Source organism: Nycticebus coucang, chromosome 11, assembly GCF_027406575.1.
Source record: "Nycticebus coucang isolate mNycCou1 chromosome 11, mNycCou1.pri, whole genome shotgun sequence".
NCBI lineage: Eukaryota > Metazoa > Chordata > Mammalia > Primates > Lorisidae > Nycticebus > Nycticebus coucang.
This window is the reverse complement of record NC_069790.1, coordinates 28,173,064-28,190,582: the sequence shown is the minus strand read 5'-3', so window position 1 is coordinate 28,190,582 and position 17,519 is coordinate 28,173,064. Positions and strand designations below refer to the sequence as shown.

The following is a 17,519-nucleotide window of genomic DNA, read 5'->3' as shown; positions in this document are numbered from 1 at the left end:
AATCCAGGTGCCCAGAAGTAAGTCAGCACAGTAGACCTGTGCAGCAGGAATGCAGGCCCTGCAGCCTGTGCCCTGCTGTGCTCGAGTGCTGCCCGTCTGCAGGGTCAGTGTTGGCTGCCAGCATCTCACCTACACTGTAGCCAACAGGAGGGGAAAGGGGTGGTTTATTTCCCTTCGAGGCCACACCCCAGAAGCTGGACACAACACTTGGCCAGAGCTTAATGGCTGCTGCAGTGGATGCTGATCTGAAAACCAAAGTTTCCATTACCATAGAGGAATGGAAAGACAAATATTAGAAGGATAGGTAGCAGTCTCGGCAGCTCTGTCAAACTCCAACCCATCCTTCATGATGTCCTTCAAGATTAGCCTCACTTTATTTTATATCAAATTAATGTGAGGGTACAAATTTTTAGGTTACATTCTTCTCACTTCCAAGGTAAAGTTCAAGTTGTAGATGAGCCCCTCACCTGGAGGGCATGCTGAATTCACTCTGGGGGCTTGCTGAAAGATTAGCTTCTCAAAAAAAATCTCAATATAATACAAGGTGATTCATTGCTGAGTAAAGTATGGACTAGAGTCAGGAAAATTAGCCCCATTTAATTTCACTCTAAACCAGCAGTCCCCAACATTTTTGACACCAGAGACCAGTTTCATGGAAGACAATTTTTTCCACGGGGGTGGGAAGCTGGGGTGGGTAGGTGAAGGGGGTGATATGAGCTATGCTGGGAGCAGCTGGCAGCTGTAAATACAGGGGAAGCTGCTTCCTTCCCTCACCCGCCACTCATCTCCTACTGTGCATCCCGGTTTCTAAGTTTTCTGAAAGGCAATTTTTCCATGGAAGACGGTTTTTCCATGGACCTGGGTTGGGAGGGTAGGGGAGGAGGCAGAGTTCTGCACCTGACTCTTAACAAGTACCAGGCCGCAGTCTAGGGTTTGGAGGCCACACCTGTAAACCATAAACATAGTTCAGCATAGACTATAAAGCACTGATTTTCTATGTTCCTTGAAAACCTGAATTGCTTTGAAAGTGACTCAGTGAATCATAAGGACTGAATGATTTTTCTCCCTCTTATCCCTACCAAATTCATATGTTGAAGACCTAACCTGGAGTGGCTATATTTGGAGGTGGGGGTCTTTGAAGGAGTAATTAAGATTAAATGAGATCCTAAAGGCAGGGTATTAATCTATTTGACTAATGTCTTTTGGGAAGAGACTCCAGAGAGAAAGCTTACTCTGTCACTCTCCACATACACCAAGGAAAGGCCATGTGAGGACTTGTGAGAGAAGGTAGCCATCTACAAGCCAGAAGTTGAATCAACCAGAACCTTGGTTCATCTAGCAATAAGCAGGGTTACCACTGCTGGGAGCTCACATAAACTACTGTGTCCTTGCCTCTGTTCCAACTGCACTGAGCTGTGTGCACGTGCACCATAATTTTGCTTCCATTTCATGTGCCAAGTCCAGTTGATCGCTAGTGGCAATCTGAACAATTGGTACTGAGATGAATTGTCAGACCAAGGAGGGCTCAGTGGGGAAAGAGCTAGGGATATTTGTTGTGGTCATAGGAAAGGGGTCAGGGCAGTATTTATGATTTTATACCATGTACTTGTCTCTGATGCAGACTTAATGAAGACCCTTATACATGGCAGGCAGTACACATTCCCTAACTGTTTGCCAAGTGAAAAAGCAGAAACGTGTTACTTATCAATAGCTTGGAAGGTATACTGCAACCACAGCAGAAGCTATTTGCTTGCGTATTTTTGCTGTAGCTAGAGTTTTGATAGCAGCTAGTTTGTGACAGACAGGGTCTGAAATCGGGTCTCCTATTCCTTTTGATACTTTTGGGACCTGGCTAGGTTTCAAGAAATATCTTAGCAAGTCAGTAAGCTCAGGGAACAAAAACTAAATCTTTTTCTTAGCCTAGAAGTGCAGGGATCCAATTTTCAGAGACAAGAAATAGGATTTTATTTACCTGTTGTCTGAAAGTATAACAATGATATCAATCATATTTAGTTGAACAGTTAACATATTTTCTTATGGGTAAACAAGAAATGTAAAATTTGGATTTTTCCAATAAAATCAGAATAATAAGTATAAGACACACGTGTGGTGTGTATTCCTAGCACAGTGCTGCATACAGTATAGTACATGAATTAAGATGATACAAGGGAAAGAACTGGATTGCTTTTCACAGCAGTGAAATGTATGCCTGACAAACAAAAGAAGTACAGAACTGGTTGATGAGAATCTTGAATATCAGTTCACTTTGAAAATCCAGGCAGAAAGAAGATGAGATTTCCACTGAGATCCCCCACTGCCATACAAGCAAATGAAAACAGACTTGCATGGAAACTGAGACTGGCAAGTCCAAGTTCTGATGCAACAGTGTGTGATACATCAGATCACTGACTGTACTTGTTCCTGTCCTGATAGCATATAGTATAGATGTGAATTCAAGTCTATTTTTTTTAGATGTTTCAAGAAACTAAAGTCAGTGTATCTGTCTGTCTCCCTAACAGGATTAAAATCAGAAGGCCTTTACAGAGTCTCTGGGTTCACTGAACACATCGAAGATGTCAAAATGGCATTTGACAGAGGTAAGCCTGTACTTCTTGAATGCCATCTGACTAACTTAGCATCCTCTCTTTTGGGACCAGTTTTATTTATATTTTATTTAAATATATATAAATAAATAATATTTATATATTAAAAATATATATATTTTATTTATAGTGAGAGTGGAGTTTCAGAACTACTGAGTGTCATTCCTCAGGAACCTGTGTAACAACGGCTTGAAAACCACACAGTTCTGCTTCTCTGGGGAGAGTGTTTCCTTAGAAGCCATGGTAAAGTGGCCACCTCTAAGAGAATTTAAAATACTACTTGGATGGGCAGTCAATCCACATGGCACCAAGTACCCTTCTGTGTGCCTACCTCGGAATCCCATAGACAGTTCTTCTCTCAGCTCCAAAGAAGGAGCACAGGGAAAAGAGGGTAGCCCAGACATAGAAGGAGGGGAAGCCAGTGGAAGTTTAGGAGGTAATTTCTTTTGTTCTTTATGATGGTGGCATATATGTTCTAGCTGGGAGCAGATGTAGCCAACCTGAGGATTTTGTTTGTTTGTCTGTTTAGACACAGAGTCTCACTCTGTCATCCTGGTTAGAGTGCTGTGGTATCATTATAGCTCACAGCAACTTCAAACTCTTTGATTCAAGCAATCCTCTTGCCTCAGCCTCCCAAGTAGCTAGGACTATAGGTACCTGCCACAATGCCCAGCTAGTTTTTTCTATTTTTAGTTAAGGTGGGGTCTGACCCTTGCTCAGGCTGGTCTCCAACTCCTGAGTTCAGGCAATCCACCTACCTCAGTCTCCCAGAGTACTAGGATTACAGGTGTGAACCACTGTACCTGGCAAGGAGGATCTTGTTTAAAATACAGATCAGCAGGACTCACCCTTGAGGACTCACTCAGAAAGCTGGATAAGCCCAGAATTCTGAAGCTGGATAAGCCCAGAATTCTGTATTTCTAATAAAAAATACAAGTAATTCTGGTACAGCCAGTCAAGAGATGGGACTCTTAGCCTATGGACAGAGCTTCCAATTTGCAGCATGGTATACAAAGTCTTCAACATGCAGCCCTTCCTCTCTGTCCAGCTCAGCTGTAGCTCCTCTTCCCTGTTACACTGATTACCCCAGCAACCTTGAAACGGACCTTATTTGCTGTCATGAAGAAGCACCTTGGCTCACGTCTGTTCATCCGGAACGTGTTCACATCTCTGCCTGGCAAACACCTGTTACTCAGGGGTCAACTCAAGTCTTTCCTCTTTCAAGAAGCCTTCCTGACTGCCCCAAGCTCACCCAAGAGCTCCATTTCCTTTTCCCACATCTTCCCTCCATGTTCTTCACACTTCTTCAGCATAGCAATCTTCCCATCTCCTTGTAATTGTTGAGTTGTGTGTCTGACTGTCACTCTAACTAAAACTCTTGCAAGATAGTATCTCTTTTCTTCTTGAATTTGCTCGGGCATAAGAGTGCTTGTTTTTATTGTTGTTGCAGTTTGGCAAGGGTCAGGTTCGAACCTGCCACCCTCAGTATATGCAGCCGACGCCCTACTGACTGAGCCATAACAGTGCTTGGCACGCAGTAGATTCTCCGTAAATGTTTGCTAACTATTTGGGGTCAGTATGGCATATCTGCTGTGCCTTTACTGTTTCCTGTGCATCTGCAGCTTTTTTTATCTTCAGAACCAAATTTGCTGAGGCATTTCTTCTTTTAAATGATTCTCTATAAAAAAGATTGTAATAACTCCTATATGATTAAAAAAAATTTAATCCAAAAATTTCGCATAACCTGTGACAAATTGGAATGATATTTACTAATGGTAAAGCAAAAAAAATCAAATGTCTTGGGATCTATTGTTAGCAATGGTAAGAAATATGACACCACCGATCAGTAGCCCAGGGTGGTCTTGGAGGGTTGGATGCACCCAGCTTCTCTGTCTCTATGACAAAAAGAGGTAGAGATAAAGAAATAGAGGAATGGAGGAGGAGAAAGATGGTGGCCGAGAAACAGCTTCCTTGCATCTGGGCACCGTGAGTCTGGGGAGATAGGACTCCAGGCATCTCTGGCTTGTGGGATCTGCCTATCATCACCCCTCTGAGGATACAGGGAGTCAGCGAGAGACTTCTGGACCCCAAGAGGAGGACTAAAACAGTGGAAAAACGGAAAGTGGTCACGTGTGTTCAATCTGTCTAAACCCGCACACAACTGTAAGTTCAGTAGCAGCGAGGCTGCAAACCGGAAAGGCCTTACCTGTGAACTGTTTTGGTGTCTTTGGACTTGGCACTCAGTTGAACTGCCTTGGGGAAAGCCTGAGCAGGAGTGCGGAGAACTTTAGCCGTTGTCTAGGGCCCTAGTCTGAGCCGCTGAGCCAGACAGAGCTAATAGTGTTTGGCTGTGGGTCACAGGGAGCCATTGTGAGCGATCTGCCCCGGCAAGCTCCGCCCTCAGGGATGCAGAGCTAGAATCGGGTGGAAGCTGGTAACCCAGCGACCAAGTAGCCTAAGGGTGGGGTCTGAGCCGCCTTGCAGCCCTAACCCTCAGGGGCAGAGTGAGACCGGTTTTGGCACACTGGGTAACTGGATAGCCACTTCAGCAGTGATTCCTGCAACAAGCACTTTCCTGGGAAAGCTTCTGCTCAGCATGTTTACAAGTTCAAAGTGCCTTTTAAGTGAGCCGAAGAGAGAATTAGGGTGTCCCACCTGCTGGGGTTTGAGAAATCAGCAGCCTCCAGTCATATCAGAACTGTGATTAACATCTCATACCCCAGAAGACCACGTGTTGCCCAGACAATATTCAACAACATATACATACTGCTTTGTTTTTGGTTGTGTTTGTTTTTTTTTGGGGGGGGTTGGGTTTTTTTTGTTTATTTTGATGTTGTTGATATTGTTTTGTTTTTTAATTTCAGCCTTTTCCATACAGATCCTTTTTCTTTCTCAATTTTTCTAGTTTAATTATAATTTCCCATTGCTGCCTTTTTCAATAACTAGAACTTCATTTTTGCTAGTGTTTCTATGGCTGTTACTTGGTTTTTCACCCAATTTTATCCCTTAAAGTTTTCTGTTTGCTTGTTTTGGTTTGATTTATAGCATTTTTGTCTTTCCTCTCTACTTGGTGGAGGTGGGGTACTGTATCTGATCAGGTTAGCAAAGAGCTGCTGACCTCAAGGGAACCACCCAACTGGGCACCCCCAGAACGTGGGTTTTTTTTAAAGTTGTGTCAAAGTACCCTACTGTACACCTATATTGCTCTGTCTCCCTCTTTCTGTGCCTCTCTTCTTTTTGTCAATGTTCCTTTTACCCACCCCCTCTCCTTTCTCTATTTTGCTTTTTTTTTCTTATCACTCGGTCCTCCTTTCTTTCATCCCTTTTTTGTTCTTCAACCTTCTCACCCTTCTGGTCCTGTAACCCTTAGTCCACAGGCACAAGAACTTAAAGAGCAAGAGGAAGTGAAAGGAAAATTAGGGCAAGGAAACAGATAAAAGAAATCACTCATGAGGAAGAATCAGCAGAAAACTCCAGGCAACATGAACAACCAGTCCAGAACAACCCAGCCAAGGGACCATGAGGTAGCTACTGCAGAGGATTCCACCTATAAAGAAATGTTAGGAATGACAGAAAGGGAATTTAGAATACACATGTTGAAAACAATGAAAGAAATGATGGAAACAATGAAGGAAATTGCTAATAAAGTGGAAAATAACCAAAAGGAAATCCAAAAACAGAATCAAATAAGAGATGAACGATATGAAGAATATAAAAAGGATATAGCAGAGCTGAAGGAACTGAAACAGTCAATTAGGGAACTTAAAGATGCAATGGAAAGTATCAGCAACAGGCTAGACCATGCAGAAGAAAGAATTTCAGAGGTAGAAGACAAAGTTCTTGAAATAACTCAGATAGTAAAAGAAGCAGAAAAGAAGAGAGAGAAAGCAGAAAGTTCACTGTCAGAATTACATGGGACTTCATGAAGCGTTCCAACATACGAGTTATAGGAATTCCAGAAGGGGAAGAAGAATGCCCCAGAGGAGTGGAAGCCATACTAGAGAATATTATAAAAGAAAAATGCCCAAATATCACCAAAGATTCTGACACACTGCTTTCAGAGGGATATCGGACCCCAGGTCACCTCAGCTCTAACAGATTCTCCAAGACACGTTGTGATGAACCTGTCCAAAGTCAAAACAAAAGAAAAGATGCTGCAAGCTGCCAGGAGTAAGCGCCAGTTGACCTACACGGGCAAATCCATCAGAGTGACTGCAGACTTCTCTAATGAAAATTTCCAAGCAAGAAGACAATGGTCATCTACCTTTAATCTACTTAAACAGAACAATTTCCAGCCCAGAATTCTGTACCCTGCTAAGATAAGCTTCAAAATTGATGGAGAAATCAAATCATTTACAGATATAAGAACATTGAGGAAATTCGCCACAAGACCAGCTCTACAGGAAACACTTCAACCTGTTCTACACACGGACCGCCACAATGGATCAGGAGCAACGTAAGAACTCAGAAATTAAAGGACAGAACCTAACCTCCACACTGATGCAAAAGATAAAACTAAGCAATGGACTCTCACCAAATAAGACGAATAGAATACTACCACACTTATCAATTATCTCAATAAATGTTAATGGCTTGAATTCCTCACTGAAGAGACATAGATTGGCTGACTGGATTAAAAAACACAAGCCATCCATTTGCTGTCTGCAAGAAACACACCTGGCTTCAAAAGACAAATTAAAGCTCCGAGTCAAGGGTTGGAAGACAATTTTTCAGGCAAATGGAATTCACAAGAAAAGAGGAGTTGCAATCTTATTTTCAGATACATGTGGATTTAAAGCAACTAAAGTCAAAAAGACAAAGATGGTCACTTTATATTGGTCAAGGGAAAAATACAACAAGAAGACTTTCCAATTCTAAGTATTTATGCACCCAATTTAAATGCTCCCAGATTCTTGAAACAGACCTTACTCAGACTGAGCAATATGATATCTGATAATACCATCATAACAGGGGACTTTAACTCTCCTCTTACAGAGCTGCACAGATCCTCTAAACAGAAATTAAACAAAGATATAAGAGATTTAAATGAGACCCTAGAACAACTATGCTTGATAGACTCATATAGAACACTCCACCCCAAAGATAAAGAATATACATTCTTCTCATCACCGCATGGAACATTCTCCAAAATTGATCATATCCTGGGACACAAAACAAAAATCAACAGAATCAAAAGAATTGAAATTTTACCTTGTATCTTCTCAGACCATAAGGCACTAAAGGTGGAACTCAACTCTAACAAAAACGCTCGACCCCACCCAAAGGCATGGAAATTAAACAATCTTCTGTTAAATAACAGATGGGTGCAGGTAGAAATAAATCAGGAAATCATTAACTTCCTTGAGCATAACAACAATGAAGACACAAGCTACCAAAACCTGTGGGATACTGCAAAAGTAGTTTTGGGAGGAAAATTCATCGCTTTAGATGCCGACATTCGAAAAACAGAAAGAGAGCACATCAACAATCTCACAACAGATCTTATGGAATTGGAAAAAGAAGAACAATCTAAGCCTAAACTCAGTAGAAGAAAAGAAATATCCAAAATCAAATCAGAGGGGGAGACAAGATGGCGGACTGAACCCAGCTTTCAACAGAGGCTCCCGTCCAGAAGGAGAGTTAAGGGACAGGAATTTAGTAAGTATCCTGGTGGACTTGAGCCTCACCAAGAGAGAAGGTTGAAGAACGCACATCAACACCGCTGAGGCAAGCTGTGATCACAAGGACGCAAACAAAAGGTACAAAATCCACCACCAAGCGGACGGGAGTCCCCCTCCCCCATGGGACCAGCTCAAGAGCCCCACAATTAAACAAGCGGGCAGAAATTAAAGGCCTTCCCACTACACTCCACAGGAGAGACCTTCTAAAAACTGGACCTCCCTCCCCTACTGGGGTGCCGTGGCGTTCTCCTGCCAGGCATAAAACTGAATAAAACTTTAAAAATCCTTTGCCGGCAACCCTGAATCCCCAACACTCCCCTCCCGCCCACTGAGGTCTGGAGGCCAGTCCCCCAGGAGTTCGGATCCTTGAGTGATTTCTCAAGGGGAATGGACAGTCCCCGAGTTGCGACTGGTCAGCATTGACTCTGAGGCACGCGAGTGAGGAGAGGGCACCGGGCTGAGGGGGAGTCACGCCTCGGAGGCACTTCCCTGTGGTGTGGTGCAACAGCCCTCCCCGTGCATCAATACAGCCAGACATAAAACTGAATGAAACTCTAGCTTCCCCCCCCACTCTCACTCGGGGTCTGGGGACCTGTCCCCCAGGAGTTCGGATCCTTGGGTGATTTCTCGAGGGGAGCGCACAGTGCCCGAGCCGCGACTGGTCAGCGCTGACTCTGAGACACGCGGGCGAGGAGAAAGCACTCTACTGAGGGGGAGTCACGCCTCGGCGGCACTTCCCTGCGGATTAGGTGCAGCAGCCGTCCCCGGGCAACATTACGGGGCCGGGCACAAAACTGAATAAAACTCTAGCTTCCCTGCTGAGAGCTGAGAGCCCCTACTCTCACTTGGGGTCTGGAGGCCTATCCCCCAGGAGTTCGGATCCTTGGGTGATTTCTTGAGGGGAGTGCACAGTGCCCGAGCTGCATCAGGTCAGCACTGACTCTGAGACACGTGAGCAAGGAGAGGGCACTCTGCTGAGGGGAAATCAAGCCTTGGTGGCACTTCCCTGTGGTGCGGTGCAACAGCCCTCCCCGGGTGGGCGTAAAACTGAATGAAACTCTAGCTTCCCCCCCACTCCTAATTGGATTCTGGGGGCCTATCCCCCAAGAGTTCGGATTCTTGGGGGATCTCTTGAGGGGTATGTACCAAGCATAAACTGCGACCACTCAGTGCTGACTCTGGGGCGCAAGACAGAGGAGAAAAGGGTCAGCTGAGTGCCCACACCAGAGCAGCAGTTCCCTGGAGGTAGATCAACAGCCGTTTTTTCTTTAACGGAAGAACGCTCACTTCTGGATATTATGAGGCCACCCCCCCTGTCTCCCTGGGCAACCAGAGGAGGCCACCGGTAAGCGGGGGATTTCCTGACACTGCTCACAAACCTGGGAAGCTTCCTCTGGCCGACCCAGAGAGGTGATCGGCAAACCTCCAGCAGCAAAGACGTTTGAACTCAGAACAGCCCGTCTTCTGTAGGCAATTTCGGCAGGAACAAAGACAGAACCCCGCAAAGTTGTCTGTTCTGTTCTGTTCTGTTAGCAGCATCCATCAGGGACGTGGCTAAGCCTGAGTGAACACCTCCTTCCCATCACCTGCATCAAGCACTCAAAGATGTCAGGCCCCATCTCCTCCTGCTAGATAGCGGCAGTCTGCGGGGGCCTAGCAGACTTCCTTGCGATTCAGACAGGTGCAAACCCCTGGAGTGTCTGTTCACTGCAGGCAACTGGGTTAGCCATCTGCAGAGATACCAGTGACTGGGTCCGATGGAGGGGAAAAGTGGGGAAGGACACGTCAACCTTCCCAGACTGCTCTGTTTGCTGGGTGGCTCCTCCTGACTCCACGCTGCACTGGGGTGAGCCATGTCAGAGGAGTCACCAGGCTCCTGTGATCCAGTTCCCAGAGACCTCTTGAACTCTCCCACCCGAGACAGGTGCCGATTGAGACAGTTGATTTGGACCTTTTGAACTGGGCTAATAGATTGAGGACTTTTCAGGTGGTGCCCTGGGTGTGCGGTTGTGGGAAGGTTTGATTCTCCTTTTCCAACTGGGGCCAGAGGTGGGCGGGCGGGTGACTTAATTGCTGATTTTTCCACACAGCTGAGACTTCAAGCAAGAGTAGAAGTTGCAATAGGATCAAACAGAAACCAGCTGAAAACGAGACAGAACCACTTAGCTCCACCACACCAGACAGGGCCCCAGTTTCTCAGGCCACAACACTGTACGGCCCCTCGATAAAGCCCCAGGAGAAAAACCAAAGGGAGTAAAATAACCATGGGGCGGAATCAGCAGAAAAACTCTGGTAAAATGAATAACCAGAATAGATCAACCCCCCCAAGAAAAGATACGTCAGATGTGATTGAAGATCTCATTCATAAACAACTGGCTGAGATGTCAGAAATCGAATTCAGAATTTGGATTGCAGACAAGATTAATAAAATGGAATTAGGAATTCGAGGAGAAATTCAAAAGTTGTCTCAAGAATTTAACGAATTTAAAGACAAAACCACCAAAGACTTAGACACACTGAAGCAAGAATTTACAGCCCTCAAAAATATGAAAAATACAGTATAATCCCTCAGCAACAGAATGGAGCAAGCAGAAGAAAGGATTTCTGACATTGAAGATAAAGTCTTCGAACGCTCCCAATCTCTCAAAGAGGAAGAGAAATGGAGAGCAAAAATGGATCACTCACTCAGAGAGCTCTCAGATAATTCGAAAAGAAGCAATATAAGAATTATAGGGATTTCTGAGAACGATGAAGTGGCCTCCAAGGGCACAGAGGCCCTTCTGCATGAAATTATGAAAGAAAATTTTCCAGACATGCCTAGAGAATCTGAAATTCAGATAGCGGACAGCTTCAGAACCCCAGCACGATTCAACCCCAATAAGTCATCACCCAGACATATCATAATTAGCTTCACTAAAGTTAACATGAAAGAGAAGATTCTCAAAGCAGTCCGGCGAAAGAAAACTATTACATACAAAGGTAAGAATATTAGAATAACTGCAGATCTCTCTGCTGAAACTTTTCAAGCCAGAAGAGGGTGGTCATCAACTTTTAATCTCCTAAAGCAAAATAACCTTCAACCCAGGATCTTGTATCCAGCCAAACTGAGTTTCATCTATGATGGAGAAATTAAATACTTCAATGACATTCATATGTTGAAAAAATTTGCCATAAGTAAACCAGCTGTTCAGGATATTCTCAGACCTATCCTCCACAAGGACCAACCCAATCCTATACCACAAAAGTAAACTCACTCAGAAACTTTGGATCAAACTCCAACTTCCACACTAGCGAAAGGATTAAAAATCCACTGGACCTTTGAAAAACTCGATACCCAAAATTCCACCAGACTTATCAATACTCTCCATCAATGTGAATGGCTTAAACTGTCCTCTAAAGAGGCATAGGTTAGCTGACTGGATACAAAAACTCAAGCCAGATATTTGTTGCATACAAGAGTCACATCTCAACTTAAAAGACAAATACAGACTCAGGGTGAAAGGATGGTCATCCATATTTCAGGCAAATGGTAATCAGAAAAAAGCAGGTGTTGCAATTTTATTTGCAGATACAGTAGGCTTTAAACCATCAAAAGTAAGGAAGGACAAGAATGGTCACTTCATATTTGTTAAGGGTAATACTCAATATGATGAGATCTCAATTATTAATATCTATGCACCCAACCAGAATGCACCACAATTTATAAGAGAAACTCTAACAGACATGAGTAACTTGATTTCCTCCAGCTCCATAATCATCGGAGATTTCAACACTTCTTTGGCAGTGTTGGATTGATCCTCCAGCAAGAAGCTGAGCAAAGAAATCTTAGATTAAAACCTAACCATCCAATATTTAGATTTAGCAGACATCTACAGAACATTTCAGCCCAACAAAACTGAATACACATACTTCTCACCAGCCCACGGAACTTACTCCAAAATTGACCACATTTTAGGTCACAAGTCTAACCTCAGTAAATTTAAAGGAATAGAAATTATTCCAGGCATCTTCTCGGACCATCATGGAATAAAACTTGAATTGAGTAACAACAGGAATCTGCATACCCATACAAAAACATGGAAGTTAAATCACCTTATGCTGAATGATAGCTGGGTCAGAGATGAGATTAAGAAAGAAATCCCGACTAGAAGACGTGTGCCCCTGAGATACAGGAAGACTTTCCACGGAGTATGCAGGTAGGGGCAGTCCAAAGGAAATCAGTTTCCAGACCTTCAACTTCACCTAGGTGCCTTTCTCTCAAATTGATTGTCCACCTTGTACCAGTTCTTCTGTCCCCTTCCCTAGCTGTCATCTCTTTTTTGATAAAGATACATCCCTTCCGGGGGGAGGCGGAGAAAGATGGCAGCCGAGTAACAGCTTCCTTGCATCTGGGCACCGTGATTCTTGGGATATACGACTCCAGGCATCTCTGGCTGGTGGTATCTGCCTATCATAACCCCTGAGAGGATACAGGGAGTCAGCGAGAGACTTCTGGACCCCAAGAGGAGGACTAAAACAGTGGAAAAACGGAAAGTGGTCGCGAGTGTTCAATCCGTCTAAACCCGCCCGCAACTGTAAGTTCAGTAGCAGCAAGACTGCAAACCAGAAAGGCCTTACCTGTGAACTCTTTCGGTGTCTTTGGACTTGGCACTCAGTTGAACTGCCTTGGGGAGAGCCTGAGCAGGAGTGCGGAGAACTTTGGCCTTTGTCTAGGGCCCCAGTCTGAGCCGCTGAGCCAGACAGAGCTAATAGTGTTTGGCTCTGGGTCACAAGCAGACATTGTGAGCGGTCTGCCCCGGCAAGCTCCGTCCTCAGGGTCGCAGAGCTGGAAATGGGTGGGAGCTGGTAACCCAGCGACCAAGTAGCCTAAGGGTGGGGTCTGAGCCGCCTTGCAGCCCTAACCCTCGGGGGCAGAGGGAGACCAGTTTTGACACACAGGGTAAGTGGATAGCCACTTCAGCAGTGATTCCAGTGACAAGCACTTCCCTGAGAAAGCTTCTGCTCAGTAAGTGAACAAGTTCAAAGTGCCTTTTAAGTGGGCTGAAGAGAGATTTAGGGTGTGTACCTGCTGGGGTTTGAGAAGCTAGCAGCCTCCAGTCGTATCAGAACTGTGATTAACATCTCATACCCCAGAAGACCACGTGTTGCCCAGACAATATTCAATAACATATACATACTGCTTTGTTTTTGGTTGTGTTTTTTTTTTTTTTTTTTTTTTGGTATGGTTGGGTTTTTTTTGTTTATTTTGATGTTGTGGACTGTTGTTTTGTTTTTTAAGTTCAACCTTTTCCATACAGATCCTTTTTCTTTCTCAATTTTTCTCCTTTAATTATAATTTCCCATTGCTGCCTATTTCTATAATTAGAACTTCATTTTTGTTAGTGTTTCTACCGCTATTATTTGGTTTTTCACCCAATTTCATCCCATAAAGTTTTCTGTTTGCTTGTTTTGGTTTGATTTATAGCATTTTTGTCTTTCCTCTCTACTTGGTGGAGGTGGGGTACTGTGTCTGATCAGGTCAGCAAAGAGCTGCTGACCTCAAGGGAACCACCCCACTGGGCACCCCCAGAAGGTGGTTTTTTTTTTTAAGGTTGTATCAAAGTACCCTACTGTACACCTATATTGCTCTGTCTCCCTCTTTCTGTGCCTCTCTTCTTTTTGTCAATATTCCTTTTACCCACCCCCTCTCCTTTCTCTATTTTGCTTTTTTTTTTTTTATCACTCGGTCCTCCTTTCTTTCATCCCTTTTTTGTTCTTCAACCTTCTCACCCTTCTGGTCCTGTAACCCTTAGTCCACAGGCACGAGAACTTAAAGAGCAAGAGGAAGTGAAAGGAAAATTAGGGCAAGGAAACAGATAAAAGAAATCACCCATGAGGAAGAATCAGCAGAAAACCCAAGGCAACATGAAGAACCAGTCCAGAACAACCCTGCCAAGGGACCATGAGGTAGCTACTGCAGAGGATGCCCCCTATACAGAAATGTTAGGAATAAAAGCAAGGGAATTTAGAATACACATGTTGAAAACAATGAAAGAAATGATGGTAACAATGAAGGAAACTGCTAATAAAGTGGAAAATAACCAAAAGGAAATCCAAAAACAGAATCAAATAAGAGATGAACGATATGAAGAATATAAAAAAAATATAGCAGAGCTGAAGGAAATGAAACAGTCAATCAGGGAACTTAAAGATGCAAAGGAAAGTATCAGCAACAGGAGAAGACCATGCAGAAGAAAGAATTTCAGAGGTAGAAGCAAAGTTTTTGAGATAACTCAGATAGTAAAAGAGGCAGAAAAGAAGAGAGAGAAAGCAGAACGTTCACTGTCAGAATTATGGGACTTGAAGCGTTCCAACATACGAGTTATAGGAATTCCAGAAGGGGAAGAAGAATGCCCCAGAGGAATGGAAGCCATACTAGAGAATATTATAAAAGAAAATTTCCCAAATATCACCAAAGATTCTGACACACTGCTTTCAGAGGGATATCGGACCCCAGGTCGCCTCAATTCTAACCGAGCTTCTCCAAGACACATTGTGATGAACCTGTCCAAAGTCAAGACAAAAGAAAAGGTTCTGCAAGCTGCCAGGAGTAAGCACCAGTTTACCTACAGGGGCAAATCCATCAGATTGACAGCAGACTTCTCTAGTGAAACTTTCCAAACAAGAAGACAATGGTCATCTACCTTTAATCTACTTAAACAGAACAATTTTCAGCCCAGAATTCTGTACCCTGCTAAGCTAAGCTTCAAAATTGACGGAGAAATCAAATCATTTACGGATATACAAACATTGAGGAAATTCACCACAACAAGACCAGCTCTACAGGAAATACTTCAACCTGTTCTGCACACTGACCACCACAATGCATTAGCAGCAAAGTAAGAACTCACAAATGAAAGGACAGAACCAAACCTCCACACTGATGCAAAAGATAAAACTAAGCAATGGACTCTCACAAAATAAGATGAATAGAATACTACCACACTTATCAATTATCTCAATAAATGTTAATGGCTTGAATTCCCCACTGAAGAGACATAGATTGGTTGACTGGATTAAAAAACACAAGCCATCCATTTGCTGTCTGCAAGAAAAACACCTGGCTTCAAAAGAAAAATTAAAGCTCCGAGTCAAGGGTTGGAAGACAATTTTTCAAGCAAATGGAATTCAGAAGAAAAGAGGAGTTGCAATCTTATTTTCAGACACATGTGGATTTAAAGCAACTAAAGTCAAAAAAGACAAAGATGGTCACTTTATATTGGTCAAGGGAAAAATACAACAAGAAGACATTTCAATTCTAAATATCTATGCACCCAATTTAAATGCTCCCAGATTCTTGAAACAGACCTTACTCAGTCTGAGCAATATGATATCTCATAATACCATAATAACAGGGGACCTTAACACTCCTCTTACAGAGCTGGACAGATCCTCTAAACAGAAATTAAACAAGGATATAAGAGACTTAAATGAGACCCTAGAACAACTGTGCTTGATAGATGCACATAGAACACTCCATCCCAAAGATAAAGAATATACATTCTTCTCATCACCCCATGGAACATTCTCCAAAATTGATCATATCCTGGGACACAAAATAAATATCAACAGAATCAAAAGAATTGAAATTTTACCTTGTATCTTCTCAGACCGTAAGGCACTAAAGGTGGAACTCAACTCTAACAAAAATGCTCGACCCCACCCAAAGGCATGGAAATTAAACAATCTTCTGTTGAATAACAGATGGGTGCAGGAAGAAATAAATCAGGAAATCACTAAATTCCTTGAGCATAACAACAATGAAGACACAAGCTACCAAAAAACTGTGGGATACTGGAAAAGGAGTTTTGAGAGGAAAATTCATCGCTTTAGATGCCTACATTCGAAAAACAGAAAGAGAGCACATCAACAATCTCACAAGAGATCGTATGGAATTGGAAAAAGAAGAACAATCTAAGCCTAAACTCAGTAGAAGAAAAGAAATATCCAAAATCAAATCAGAGATCAATGAAATTGAAAATAAAAGAATCATTCAGAAAATTAGTGAAACAAGGAGTTGGTTTTTTGAAAAAATAAATAAAATAGATAAACCATTGGCCAGACTAACGAGGAATAGAAAAGTAAAATCTCTAGTAACCTCAATCAGAAATGATAAAGGGGAAATAACAACTGATTCCTCAGAGATACAAGAGATCATCTCTGAATACTACCAGAAACTCTATGCCCAGAAATTTGACAATGTGAAAGAAATGGATCAATATTTGGAATCATACCCTCTCCCTAGACTCAGCCAGGAAAAAATAGAGCTCCTAAACAGACCAATTTCAAGCACTGAGATCAAAGAAACAATAAAAAAGCTTCCAACTAAAAAATGCCCTGGTCCAGATGGCTTCACTCCAGAATTCTGTCACACCTTCAAGGAAGAGCTTATTCCTGTACTGCAGAAATTATTCCAAAAAATTGAGGAAGAAGGAATCTTCCCCCAACACATTCTATGAAGCAAACATCACCCTGATACCAAAACCAGGAAAAGACCCAAACAAAAAGGAGAATTTCAGACCAATCTCACTCATGAACATAGACGCAAAAATTCTCAACAAAATCCTAGCCAATAGATTACAGCTTATCATCAAAAAAGTCATTCATCATGATCAAGTAGGCTTCATCCCAGGGATGCAAGGCTGGTTTAACATACGCAAGTCTATTAACGTTATCCACCATATTAACAGAGGCAAAAATAAAGATCACATGATCCTCTCAATAGATGCAGAAAAAGCATTTGATAAAATCCAGCATCCTTTTCTAATTAGAACACTGAAGAGTATAGGCATAGGTGGCACATTTCTAAAACTGATTGAAGCTATCTATGACAAACCCACAGCCAATATTTTACTGAATGGACTAAAACTGAAAGCTTTTCCTCTTAGAACTGGAGCCAGACAAGGTTGTCCTCTGTCACCTTTAGTGTTCAACGTAGTGCTGGAAGTTCTAGCCAATACAATTAGGCAAGACAAGGAAATAAAGGGAATCCAAATGGGAGCAGAGAAGGTTAAACTCTCCCTCTTTGCTGATGACATGATCTTATACTTAGAGAACCCCAAAGACTCAACCACAAGACTCCTAGAAGTCATCAAAAAGTACAGTAATGTTTCAGGATATAAAATCAATGTCCACAAGTCAGTAGCCTTTGTATACACCAATAACAGTCAAGATGAGAAGCTAATTAAGGACACAA

At 42.8% G+C, this 17,519-nt stretch overlaps 1 protein-coding gene across 1 annotated transcript in view; it reads left to right on the top strand.

Annotated features, from left to right (window-relative positions):
• The window catches only part of CHN2 (chimerin 2), a 452,170-nt gene that overhangs the window by 419,306 nt on the left and 15,345 nt on the right, over positions 1–17,519 (top strand). The window contains exon 10 of the mRNA XM_053608457.1: positions 2,520–2,597. Coding sequence (XP_053464432.1) covers positions 2,520–2,597 — 78 coding nt within the window. The remainder of the gene's footprint in view (positions 1–2,519; positions 2,598–17,519) is intronic.